Genomic DNA, 13,503 nt, shown 5'->3' with positions numbered 1-13,503 from the left:
CCCATAGCAGCTGCTACAAATGTAGTTACGTCCCTGCTTCTGAGTTTTCTTAGAAGTCCTTTGGCTATGTTCTCATCTAATATCAGTGACTTTGCTGCAGATTCTTAATTCTGCAAAACCATCAGACTCTTCAGCAGAAGAAGAATTTAAAGGATCAGTGTAGCTTGCATGTGCCCAATGCAACAACATATTGGACACGTAGGATCTTATTAGTGTAGAAAAGATGTCCTCCCCAGGAACCGGCCTCAAGAGGAGTGACCAATGTGAAGGCAGAGATTATTACCTTCTAAAATGTGCATCCTCACAAGCTCAGAGCGCTCGGGGCGACTGCGGATCTTGTGCTTCAGGAAGTTCTCGGTCTGTAAGTGGAGGTAAGAGATAAGTCAGGGACATGTATAATAATTCTTTTATTTATATAGCGCACACATATTATACAGATCTGCACAGAGCTTGCCAAATTGGTCCCACAATCTAATCAACCTTCCAGTATGTTTTGGAGTGTGGGGGGAAGCCGGAGGACCCAGAGGAAACATACAAACTCTTTGCAGTTGTTGACCCTGGGACTCGAACCCAGGTCCCCAGCGCTGCAAGGCTGTAATGCTAACCACTGAGCCACCATGCTGCCCTCATAACAAGCGCTTTCCTTGCGTGCCTGCGCTGCTCCATGTACACAGACACAGAGATTCTGGCTATAAGCACTAATTGTAAATTACAAGGTATTTTTAGCGAGTCTTCAACATCATTTTTTAAGTGCGATTTCTCATGTATTAAGAATTAGCTCTTACCCTGGCACGCTCCAAGCTTTTGATCTGCTCGTGAAATGCGGCAGGGCTTTTTAACGCTGAAAACGAGAGAAGACAATGTTAGCTTTGGAAAGGAGCAGAAGACGTAGAATATTAGATTTGTGTATACTGACAGAAAGGATGGATTTGTAGAGAGTCCATCTTGTCGTGGAAACTACACTTAAAGATCGGAGTTATAGAAATATACAGCCCAATGCAATGGTGTAGACTACAAATAAAAGGGAGTCACTAGCAATAGTGTAGAGTAACAATACCCAAAATCTAATAATAACTACCGCAAGTTTAAACGTATCAGAATTTGAGCACAATTTTAGCAAAAGTGTATGTTAAAGGAAAGCTGCCATTTTTTATGCATTATGAAGCAAACATACCTTGAGAATGCTGTAGCGACAATGATGCAGAAACACGTCATTTTTAATCCCTGATCCGAGTGGTTTTGCTCAAAAAACAATTCTAACCTTCAGGACCTTGGGAAAGATGGGTTGCATGCTGGCTGCCATTCAAAAACACATTACACAGAGCTTCCTGAACTGTCCAGACAGGACTAATCAACCTGAGCTGGATGACTCATACACAGCAGCTGGGGGATGGTGCAGCAATTGATTACTTATGCCTTGTCAGGGACAACACAGTAATGACGCATTCTCAGCTAATGCTGGGCAGGACAAGGCTGGAGCATTGCAATAATGGTAAGAGGAGAAGCGCCCCGGGGCAGCCAAAGGAGTGACAGAGCCTCATTATCATAATTTTATAATTGTCTTTTTCAGCAAAACCACTCAATTCAGGGATTAAACAAGATATGTTTCTGGATCAGTGTAGCTACAGCATTCTTAATGTAAATTTGGTTCATAATGCCTAAAAGCAAACAGTAGATTTCCTTTAAAGGAAATCTACTTTAAATCAACTTCAAAATTGGGCATGATGAACCAGGTACACAAACTCCAGGCACTGTGACTGTGGTAATTTATTTATATTTGTTATCCACGGCCTCCCTCCTTTTAAAATATATATTAAAAAATCAACTACTACAATTATGCTAATGCACCAGAATGGCTGCTGGGGGTGTTACCAGATCTATCCTGTGCTGCAGCTACACAGACTGTTAGACTCTCTCACCCACCCTGCTCCTTCATCACTTCTCTCTCCCGTTGCCTGATGTAATCTCACTGCAACAGACCACGTTTCGGAACACAGTGGGAGGGAAAATGCTCCTGCACAGTGTAACAGCCTGTGAAACTACAGCATGGAGGAACTCTGGTAACACCCCCCCTGATGTTAACAATTTTAAAAGTTGATTTTAGAAGGAAGGAGGCCATAGATAACAAATATAAGAAGATGACCACAGTCACAGTGCCTGGATCTATGAGTAAGTGTCCCTAGTTTATCCATGCTGGATTTCCTTTAAGGAGTTTGGCATAGAAAGTGGTGTGACTTGGCTTTACAGAAAGTGGGCAAGGTCTAAGTGACACATTGCGGCAAGAAATTGCAACAAATATTTGGTGCATTTTCCGTTGTAAGCCAAGTCAACTAATGGGAGGTGTAAAAACTAGACAGCTTAGTGGATATATGCATTGGGGCAGAGCTGTACATCTAGACATCACACAAGAGAGGAACGTCCGGTTATCCACATTCCAAAATCATGGATACCACGGATCTCTGCTGTAATGTCTCCCACGTTTAGTAGATCTTTGACTGGTTTCCATCACAGGCTCAGCAATTTATAGGAAATCCAATTAATTTTCAGGAAACATATACTGAATGTGATGCCAAAACAGCCAAATCGCACATACTTACAGTCATTTGCCTTAATTAAACCGATCCAAACATAGATATATTAACAAAAATATTCAATATTAATAAAAATACTCATTAACGTAGTTCCTGTGAAAATAAACTCCAGAAAACTCCCAGGGAGAACACGATCCTAAGGCTGTATAATAAAAGGCCACAATGAGAGGCTTCATGACAAGGATTATAAGGCAGGGGATTGTTTTACATAAAAACAGTGCCACCTCCGTTCACAGGTCGGGTTTGGAATTGCAGCTCAGGATTTTGGATGCAAAGCCAGATATAGCCTAAGGCCAATGGGGGCGCTATTTTTGGAAAAAGTTTTTCTAAGCTAAATGCACAAGGTGCAGCATGTCATATCTAGATCAGAAATACATGGTTTTAATGGAAAAAAAACTTCAATAAAAAAAAAAGAAGAAATACATGGTTTGTCCATCAAGTAGTTTTACATTATTGCACCTTTAATAAGAGTGGATGGATATGTGGCTGACTTACGTGGCATGATGCCCTGGTCTACAAGTTGTTCCCGCGTTCGCCTTTGTTGTAGACGCAGTTGAAGCACTGGAAGACAGAGGAGGAGACGTGGTTACAGAGAGTCTGACTCACACTCGCCACTCATTATGTAATGGGTAACATCACGCTGGACCGTACAATACATCAGTTTCAGCAGACACTTTCTTTAAGTGTTTATATTGCATATAATACTCATACTTGTTCCTGCTTGTTGGTGGATGTCCGTAAACGCCCAAAATCTATTGGCCCAGCGACATTAGACAGGCAGTTCACCGCTGTGCCAACAGATGATGAAAAACCACACCGCGCCTGTATTTTGTTTCACTTCATTTTGTATTTAGCACAAATCTCACCCATTAACCCTAGCCAGGCAATTTCCTTTTTAATGATATGTAAGGACTTTTCTACCCAACACGACCACCATGTTATAATGCTGTGCAATAGCATGTTCCCTTATAATTGATGGATGTTAGAATAATGCATGCGCGCTACATGATAATCACCCCTCAAAAGTCTCTGGTGCCATTCAGATGGACAGCCATGCACTTACAGCATAACTAAACAGTCAGCCAAATTTATAAATTAATACTGCAGAGGATGATCATCAACTATGCAACCGGCTTTATTATAGAAATATGTTGCCATGTCCTTCTTTTTCCCCTGCCTTTCTTCCTTATTTAAACAGTTTGTGTAAATAGTCTGTATCCACTGACAGCTGAGAGATAAAGGAACCTGATAAAAGTGTCTAATGACTTCACTCCTTACAGGCAGTCCCTGGATAGTATAATCTCTCCTTGGAAATATTCTCAAGGTGTGAAAGGAATCATTAGCTTCCTTATCTGTCTAAAGTGGACTGATCACAGGTGGCTTACAGATACACTGCTCACTACAGGAAAAAGAAGCAGCAAAAAATACAGAGAAGCTGCTTTACTTCATGAAGTATATTAAAAAGTTTACCATTATCCCCTTGTCTATTCTTTTTTAATTTTTTTTTATACATATAGTTATACATACATAAATTATCCTCCAACCACTGATCACCTTGTTATGCCCCATCCTGTGGATAGGGGATAACTAATAAGCATGGAATAACCCCTTTAAGTCCGGGAGCTTTTAATGCAAGGTAATGTCAGCTGTAGACAGTATGAAGCTATTACATATAGCATACTATATAGTAACGGACCTTAGCCTTCTTACTAAGTTTTGTTGTTTATTATATCGAGGACACTGTGAAAGGTTATTTTCCTCGCATCATGATAGGCCAACAGCAATTCTAATATGTGAATAGTTAGATAAGTGCTCATTACTAGTCGGGTACACAAGGTGGAATGTAACACATAGGTATCAAATATATTTTAAGCTAAAAACCACCAAAAAATCCCTTCATTTTGTAGGGTTATTTGTATATTGACCTCTAGGTACATACCACACTAATAATAACGGTATTACAACAGTATCTACCAACGTATAATGCATAGCTTCATAAACTATGCCAATTAGAACTGGCATGAAGACTTTTCCCATAGAAACCTAATGGTAACTGATGATAAATGCTGCACTGAGTGTTACTCCAAGATTATATTTAGTAAAAAAAAAAAAAAATCAATACAAGAAATGCCAGAAATGTCAACATCATCTGTTCCTTCCCTTCAGGGAGCACCTGCCAAGGATCCCGGGTACAGTGACGATCACTTGACTAGCGGTGGCTGCTGACTTGAAGATGGGAAATGAGATGCAGCCTGTGACCAATACATTAAGGCAATCTGGAGCAAGCAGCTGAAGATAAGGCAGTGGGCACAAATGTGGCATTCACACAATGTACGGCACTCGCTGGGTATATAGACACTATGACTGGTGCCCGGACAATGCCGTGCTGTTCTCAAGTCACTCCTGATATCCTGTTTGCTTCTGTCTCTATGGAAAAAAAAACAGCAGAAACTTCTGTTCCCTGGGGAGGTTTTACTTATGATATCAATGCAAGGAGAATATAAAAATATTAAAGACCATTTATTATAAAACAAACAAAAAAAAAGGCACACATGCAACTTAAGAGTCACTCTGCTTCTTTAGGCTGAGGCTACATGTGCACACAGGTCACTGGATGGTGAAGTACTACCACTACATCTGAAATACACAACCCTGCTAAATTTCTGTACATCCACATCAGGTGCCACATTTACAATTATAAAGGAAAACTCACACCAGGATGAAGGATTGTAAACCAAGTACACCTACATGCAGGTGTGTACTCCCTCTGGCCGGATCCACTCTCCTTTTAGCTGTTTTCTGCCCTTGTTTTTATTGTAAAAAAAAAAGTTTAAACATTTCTGCAAATGAGCCTTAGGGGTTCCAGGCAACACTCAAATATATGGAGCCCCTCAGGCTAATTTGCATAATTTTTAAAGCCTTTTAAGAAACTAAAAGAGCAGATCCTGACAGAGGCGGCACAAACAGTATGTCAGTGTGCTTGGTTTACAATGCTTGACCCTGGAGGTAGATTTCCTTTAAGGCTTTCTGCTCCATTCAATACTCTGGAACGCCAGAAATTTTCAAACACTGCGCTCGGCTGCCTCCAGCATCTCATAGATGGTTACTGAGAAATCGCCTGTCTCCAGTTTTCTCACAGATGGTGAATGAGAATGCGGGTATCTCCAGCACTCTTACAGAGTGAGAGTGCTGAAGATACTCGAGAACTGTGCTCAGCATTTTTAGATGCTCCCATTGTATTGAATGGAGCAGCAGGGCACATGCTTAACCTGCCACTCCATCAATTATTGACATCAGGTAGCTATCCCCAATTCTTTGGATACGGGATAATCATTTTAAACTTGCTACAACCCCTTGTTATTATAAATAAGTAATATAAAAACATCATTATCACTTCTGATTCCCAATGCACTGAACTCCCTGCTTGTCCCTAACAACACAGGAAGCAGTAAGGGAGGCAAATCAGCCAATCACTGGCTCAGGAAAGTCGCTACTTCATGCACTGATTGGCTGAGAAAACGATCTTTAAGAGAAGTCTCTTTGTGACCAAGACCTTGTATAAAAGGGTGGTCGGGGAACAGCTAGTAAGGAACGGGTACTCCCACCCACCCTCCCACAACAATTGAAGGTAATCAAGTAAAAACATTGTTACACCTCTGTCCATCTGCAGTGTAACAGTGTGGGATAGTCACGACACATCGTTAATCAGCTAATTGTACATATCTGCCTCGTCTTTCACAGCTTGATGAAAGGGGATAACCATGTAAGAAGTTAATACAGGACACACACACTAATACTGGCATAACCTTTACTGGGCAAGTGAATAATTCAGTATCTACCACACATGGACATGTTTGCTGAATTCAGCTGTATCCAAAAGTTATTATCCCAACTCTCTTATTAGAATCTAGTCTAGTGTAACAAAACATAAGGGGCTGCCAAAAAAGAGGACGATATTATAACCAGCCAGATCCATAGCTTACCAGAAGACAGTGGGGAACAATCAGAGTATAGAAATATATACCGAACCCGATGCTTACACCAGTTATGTATCCCAGTGATTTATGGTTTGTAGGAAGGTGTATTTAGAAGGAGAAGATCCAGTTACATTGTGTAATTCCAGAATTGCGGGAATGAGGTATAAGACTAGTTGTGTCTAGATCCCTACATCCCAGGAGCCTTTCCAGTTGTAAATTCTGAGAGATTCCCTAGGAGGAAGCTGTATATAACAAAGGAGCTATTCAATGGTGTCACAGAGAAGGTGAAGCACAAAGCAAAATGCTAGGACTGGCTGCAAGGTTTTATGATTTTGTCCATTACAGTGGTGCGGGGTAATGGATCGGCACAATACCCCTAATAATATACAATATAACAAGCAGGAAGTGTGGCATAGTGCTGTGTTATGGAGTCTACACGGCAGGTATATAAGCAGATGTAACAAAGCAGCACATTTTATGGTTGTGTCAAGAACTTAAAGTGAAATCTCTTGTGCTTGTCACAAGCTGACAATGGATGAGGACATAAGAGTTTCCCCAATTCCATGCATATATAAAGTACTCATCATGTACTAGGGAGTAGCTGTCAAGGACCTCCACTACAAGGATGAGTGCTGCACTCCAGGGCAAGGAATGGTACCCATATCTAGGAGGATGCAGAAGTAATTAGCATCTTACTCTTGGAATAAAATTATTGTTAGATCCTTCAAGGTGCCAGTCATCTATCATATTTAATATATAAACATGAGAAAGTATGATCAGGCACAACAGTGAGAATCTTAGATTTTTTTTTAGGGACACACAACCTGTGCCATAGGTTGCCACCACTGGCCTAGACTATAAGATCTCCATTCTATGAAGAGAAATACATTTTCCCTGTGTGTAACCATTTTAGGCTGTGAGGACACAGACAAGACTTCCTTATCGATGACGTTTGTTCATTACTCAGAGAACCTATAGAGACACTTGAAGGGGCTTGGTCACCAGATCTTAGCCCATTAAAGTAGCAACTCCCTCAGGTAAGGAATGACATGTCCTTTCTAGAATTCCTCCAAAAAATAGTTTAAGCACAAATGGAGAGAGCCTGTGACAACAGTCCCAACAATACCTGTATCATGCCTCTGGCTTCTTCCTATCCTGAGATATAGGGCTAATAGATATATGAGGCTATCTGTAACATCCTCTCAGCTTTTTCTGAAGTGGGCGGGACTTCCTGGTTGTGACATCACCTGAGGGCAGTGAGGCCAAAGCACTGAGGGCAATAATGTGAACCTGCAGAAACCCAACCAAGCAGGGCACAGAATCAATGTTACTGCTTGTACAGAGATCTAGTGCAGAGCAAGGCAGGGGAGACACAGAGCACTGGTGCTCTGCCTTAGGGCTCATTCATATGGCCGTCTGCGGGGACGTACATGCAGCCGCATGTACGTCCCCATAGACGGCAATAGCGGCACGGCGGGGATATGATGCCACACATGTGTGGCACCGATCCGGTCTGCACACTGCAAAAAGATAGAGCATCCTCTATCTTTCGGGGAGTGTGTGGCCGTGCGCCGCTGTTTTCTATGGAGGGAGGAGGGGCCACCTCCTCCTCTACGGCACACGGCGGTATGCCCGCACATAAATGCGCCCTTATACAGTAATCTACTACATCACAAAGGAAAGGATATATTCAAACATGTCCGACTAAACTATAAAACAACTACATAAGAATAAAAAGATGAACACACATATATTAATATATAAATAAATATATATAAATATATACTATATATACATAAATATTTACATATAATATATACATACACACAGTGAAACCTTTCCAAAAGACCACCTTTCTGAGAGGACCCCCTCCCTAAAAGACTGTTTTCTTTAATTCAAATCACTGTTTTTGTTTTTTTTTTTAAACCACATGTTCAGTTTTTCTGAAGCAGTTTTTGATGCCCAAAGCAGGAGTGGAGTGAAAATAGAGGAGTCCTGACCCATTATGATCCACACTTGCTTTTGGCTTCAAAAACTATATCTGAAAAGCTGAAAAAGAGTGGCTGCACCCTAAAGGCGGTGAGATCATTGCTAATCTATGGGGTATCATGGGGTGACGTATCAGACATTTTGCATAATATACCCAATAAACAAGCAAACATTTACTTGTCCGGATCATCATTGCTAATTATGGGGAACAATCAATCATTCTTGGGAATGCAAATTTCTGATTACTGCCCCATGTTAATAGGCTGTATGCAGATTTATTAGAAGAGGTGTCACAGGAAGTTACTGGCCCCCAGTGCAAAATCTATAACCAGGCCCCCAAGGGCAGAGCGTCACTTTCAGTACTGGTCTCCTCTTATGATACCAGGGAGGCTCTGAGTATTGCAGTCCCTATGATATAGGACTTTTATGCTTTCTACATGGTGTAATAATTTGGTTTTATTGGTTGCTGTAAGAGTATGGAAGGAGAAATGAGGCGTCATCTTACAGGGCGACTGCTTTAAGTTTAGAGAAGTCTTAACATTTGTGCAGTCAGCAAAGGGACAACTCCTACAGATATGAAAACAATGTGAAAAGTTGGCCAGGAAAGAAAAAAAAAAAAAGAAATATTCAGTGTTGAGAACAAACAGATAAGCGATATCTGGTGTGAAAACAGAGAGAGATGTCTCCATAGTAACTAAACATTGCCGCGCCGTATGCGAGAGTAGTCAGCAGCCTCCGGCTATGACAGGTGGAGGGGTCATTGTTATGGGGGAGATTTATTAGAACTGTTCTAGATGTTAAACAACCAATCATTTTATTAAGAGCTGCGGGAAAATGTAAGCTCTGATTGGTTCGCTTGGGCAACAAGAAGAGGCACTTCTGATAAATCTTTCAGAGCAGGGTCCCCATTCCTATAGTTTCATCTGATCATATTCTTGCTCTGTAATGTCTTCATTTGTCCGTATGATTTGTAAAGCAATGCAGTATATGAGGGGGATATATGAATAAAAATGTACTATTATTACTACTATTATTACTGTACTAAGTGAGATAGTGGCTTGTTCAATACTTAGGAGTCCAGTGGGCGGTCCTACTCGATGACAAGGTCGGATTATAATGCCAATCATTTAACAGGATCACCCACTGGGCTCATAAGTATTGATCGACCAGGTTTTACTCAATAACAGGACAGTACAGACTTCTTTTCCACAGAAATTGTGGCAATCTGCTCTGCTCCTCCTGCTCTATAACAGTGTATTGTTCCATGTAACCCTATGGAGTGCCAGAGAGAGTGTGGAGGGTGCATGCACCCAGCTTCATCCATTATCTCCTGGAAATTGTTGTGCTTTGGTAGCTGGACAGGACCTATGACCCCACATCCTGACAGGAAATGAGCTATAGTATTTATACATTTTCATACATACATTACATTATTTCACACATCTATATTTTGCAAGTGTGAGTGATCGCATAGAGATGCCACAGCTGTCTGGTTGTAGGACTAGTTCTCAGGGAGCTTAATGTGCTTGTTCATTCACTGCCCCCTTCTTCTGAACAAGATGGGAGCAAGCGATTGGCCGTTACAGGATCCACCACTGTTTTTCTTTACGCTTTTTTTATTGACTAGAAATACGTTTGACAATCCGGCCTTGTGTAAGTGAACCCCTCCAGCTGAGCGGTGCAGTATAACACAGTATAATCCCATTATAGTTCACTACAAGGGCCAGTACTGCAACTAGGCTGGAGCAAGTCTTTTCTCCCAAGGGTCTACACTCCCACCAATTGCCACCTAGACCAGCAATATATTCTGTAACCCTGAAAAAGTTAAGTACAAAAATATGCTCAGCCCTTGATGAATCTCAGACCGTGCGGTGGCTGGATTTCATGGACCGAACACTGTTCCAGGAACGGGACTCCAAACATCATAGTTACATATGATGCAAGGAATCCCTGCTTTCCCATTCAGGAGAGTGTGTTTATCCTGATGTGAAACAGCAGCTCCTGGAATCATAAAACTATGATGATTGGAGCCCCATTCCTGATCTGTGAAATGTGACCACCACACGGTCCACAACAATTGTGTGGGGTATATAAGTAGCGCTCTTGCTGTGTCATTGTGGAAGAAGGTTCATCCAATCCTATTTACATGCTGTAAAATCCCCACAATGTAAAATAATGTGCACTCCGGGTTTAGAATCTGCAGCATGTGGATTATGGCTGGTGCTGCGCACTTTACAATGTAGCTTATATATGGAATGGATCGTGTATAAAGGTCCTCTCACCAGGAGATGAAACAATAAAAAGAACATTGTGTTATTTCATTACAAGGGAAACAAAAGAACAAACCAGCACAGGAAATCTAAAATTACATTATACTCAATGTATTATCATTTTTTTTGCAGAAGTTGTTGCCTTTAGTTTCAAGGTTTTATATAGGAAACCACCATGGTCTTACACATAACTATATACTGGGGGAACTGGGCCTAAGTCTAAAGGAGGACACAACTAAAGGCCCCCCCCCCAGAGGTATACTCGGCACGGTGTGCAATGAAGCAAACAAAAAAACCTCCTTAGGGTGAAGACACACGTTTCAGGTTTTCAGTCTGTTTAAAAAAACTTATGCACTTTTGGAATGCATCCGATTTTGACCATTTACCATGCCTTTGGCTGCTTAGAACCTATTTATCTTATAGGTAAACAGCTGCAAAGCAGCTAAACGCATGGTCAAAAACAGATGCGTTTTAAAATGGACTGAAAAAGCATGTTTAAAAACAAAACAAAAACGTCACATGTGCCATCATCCATCGGCCGCCCACTATGTGTTTTGATTACGTTTTGCTAAAAACACAAAGTAAACACAAAGTAACCTCGTCATGTGAGCACAGAGAAGCTCTTGCATTGCATCTAAAAACGCAATCAAAACGCAATATGTGAATGTGGCTTAAAGGACATCTATCACTAGTTTAAGGATTGTAAACCAAGCACACTGACATACTGGTGTGTGCCCCCTCTGGCAGGATCTGCTATTCTTTTAGCTTTTTATGCCCTTGCTTTTAATTTAAAAGAGGCTTATTATGCAAATGAGCCTGAGGGGCTCCAGGCTCCATAGAAGTTACTCGGGCTCATTTGCATAATTTTTAAAGCCCCTTTTTTTTAATTAAAAACAAGGGCATAAAAAGCTAAAAGAGGAGCAGATCCTGCCAGAGGGGGTGCACACCAGTATGTCAGTGTGCTTGGTTTACAATCCTTAAACTGGTGATAGATGTCCTTTAAGGCCCCTTGCATATGGCCATGTGCTCACCCGGATGTTACAATTGACCAGGTAAAGGTAAATGTTCCTCACCCCTTTCCTCTCCATAGGTAGCCGGAAAGTCACGCTGTAAATCTGGCAAAGAGATAGGACATGTTGTATATCTTCCAATGCAGCAGCTCACACGTGGGACAGGGGGCAATACGGCCATTGATAACCATACTGCCCATTGAAGTGAATGTGGGATTGTATTAAAAAAGTACAGTAAGCACATGGCTGGAAAAAAACTGTGTGGGTAAGTGGCCTAACTTAAGCCAACCTACCTACAGACCTACTCCACAGCGTTACTTTTTATAGACTTTGTCGCTACAATGCCTGGAATGCCATCAGGAGGAAAACAATATTTGGGAGGATTTGACCCTTTCTGGTAAATGACCGCATGGGATGAGTCATGGATGAAGGGTCATACCAAGTGTGTTTGTAAGGGGGGAGGGGGGAGATGATGTAAAAAAACACGCTGGAATCTTCCACCTCAACAACATAATGCCTGACTTATCTAAACAATGTTGACATTGCAAATCTGGTTCCCACATGTCAGCGAAGCAAAGATATCATCCTTGTATTTACTGAAACGTCTTGTAGTGTGTATGGGCAATCTAAACACAATCCAAATAACAAGAACGCCAAAAACTGTAACAATAACATGTATCAACTACATCTGTGCAATACAAAGTAACAATACTCTTCTGATACTAATTTTCAATTAGTTGTGGGAATAAAACAACACAATATACATCAAAACCGCAAGGTCATTCTCTGTTACAGGCCCCCCCCCCCCCCAAAAAAAATCAAACGATACATTACGCGCCTAGATCAGTGATTTAAGGGAACGAGAGGTGCAAATGTGGATTAGAGGAGATAATGAGATAGAAGATGAGGTGATGTGATAATGAAGGAAGGGAAATGGGAGGCATAATTCAGAAATAATCATTTCAGCCACCACGCAGCTCCAATCCTTCATAATAAGCTATATCGCTCCAATTACATCAGATTATTTTAATTATGCATTCAATTACACTAACGTGCTGCTATTAGGATCATCCAGCCATCAGATGATAGATATGGAGAAGTATGTAATATGCACATAGCAGACGTCTTGCTCTTAGGTCAGTGACTGTGGTCGGTCCGTGCGCTGGATGGAGTTCATGGACCGAACACAGAGAAGAGGACAGAATTTGTGATATGTGATAGTACAAGCCCCTTCTTCCCTGCTGTGATCATGATCCACAGGAGGCGAGGACTCCCAGCATCATATCGGGTCTTCTGCACCGTGGTCGCTCTTTGATAGGAGGACACTGCACAACCTGTTATACACAGACCAACGCAGGCCATCTGTTTTATCTACAGCTCCCAGGGAATGGCAACACCCACTTGTCAATTTATTGCTACATTCCCAGGTGGAATAACAGAGCAATGTCACAATGTAATTTCTAAAAAAAGAGATGCCCACACAACTTGAACAACTGCACAAGCATTCAGTCAATGGCTATTCCTCCTGATCTTTCCATACACATGCACACCAGGTTTGCGCACACGTTGTCAACCAGGAGTCAGGGGTTGCAGTTTTTGTTTTTTTTACCTAGTCTAATGACATACAATCTCTGTCACTGATGCAAAGAACAGGGAAAGGAAGCTA

General features: G+C 41.4%; 1 protein-coding gene across 1 annotated transcript in view; it reads right to left on the bottom strand.

The window, feature by feature from the left end:
• Window positions 1-13,503, bottom strand: part of MRTFB (myocardin related transcription factor B) — a 195,135-nt gene that overhangs the window by 41,424 nt on the left and 140,208 nt on the right. Inside the window, exons 4-6 of the mRNA XM_072122644.1 lie at window positions 3,087-3,152; window positions 786-841; window positions 284-359 (exon numbers count right to left, since the gene is read on the bottom strand). Coding sequence (XP_071978745.1) covers window positions 284-359; window positions 786-841; window positions 3,087-3,152 — 198 coding nt within the window. The remainder of the gene's footprint in view (window positions 1-283; window positions 360-785; window positions 842-3,086; window positions 3,153-13,503) is intronic.

The sequence above is a fragment of the Engystomops pustulosus genome, chromosome 8 (assembly GCF_040894005.1).
Source record: "Engystomops pustulosus chromosome 8, aEngPut4.maternal, whole genome shotgun sequence".
NCBI lineage: Eukaryota > Metazoa > Chordata > Amphibia > Anura > Leptodactylidae > Engystomops > Engystomops pustulosus.
This window is presented reverse-complemented; position numbering and strand designations above follow the sequence as displayed.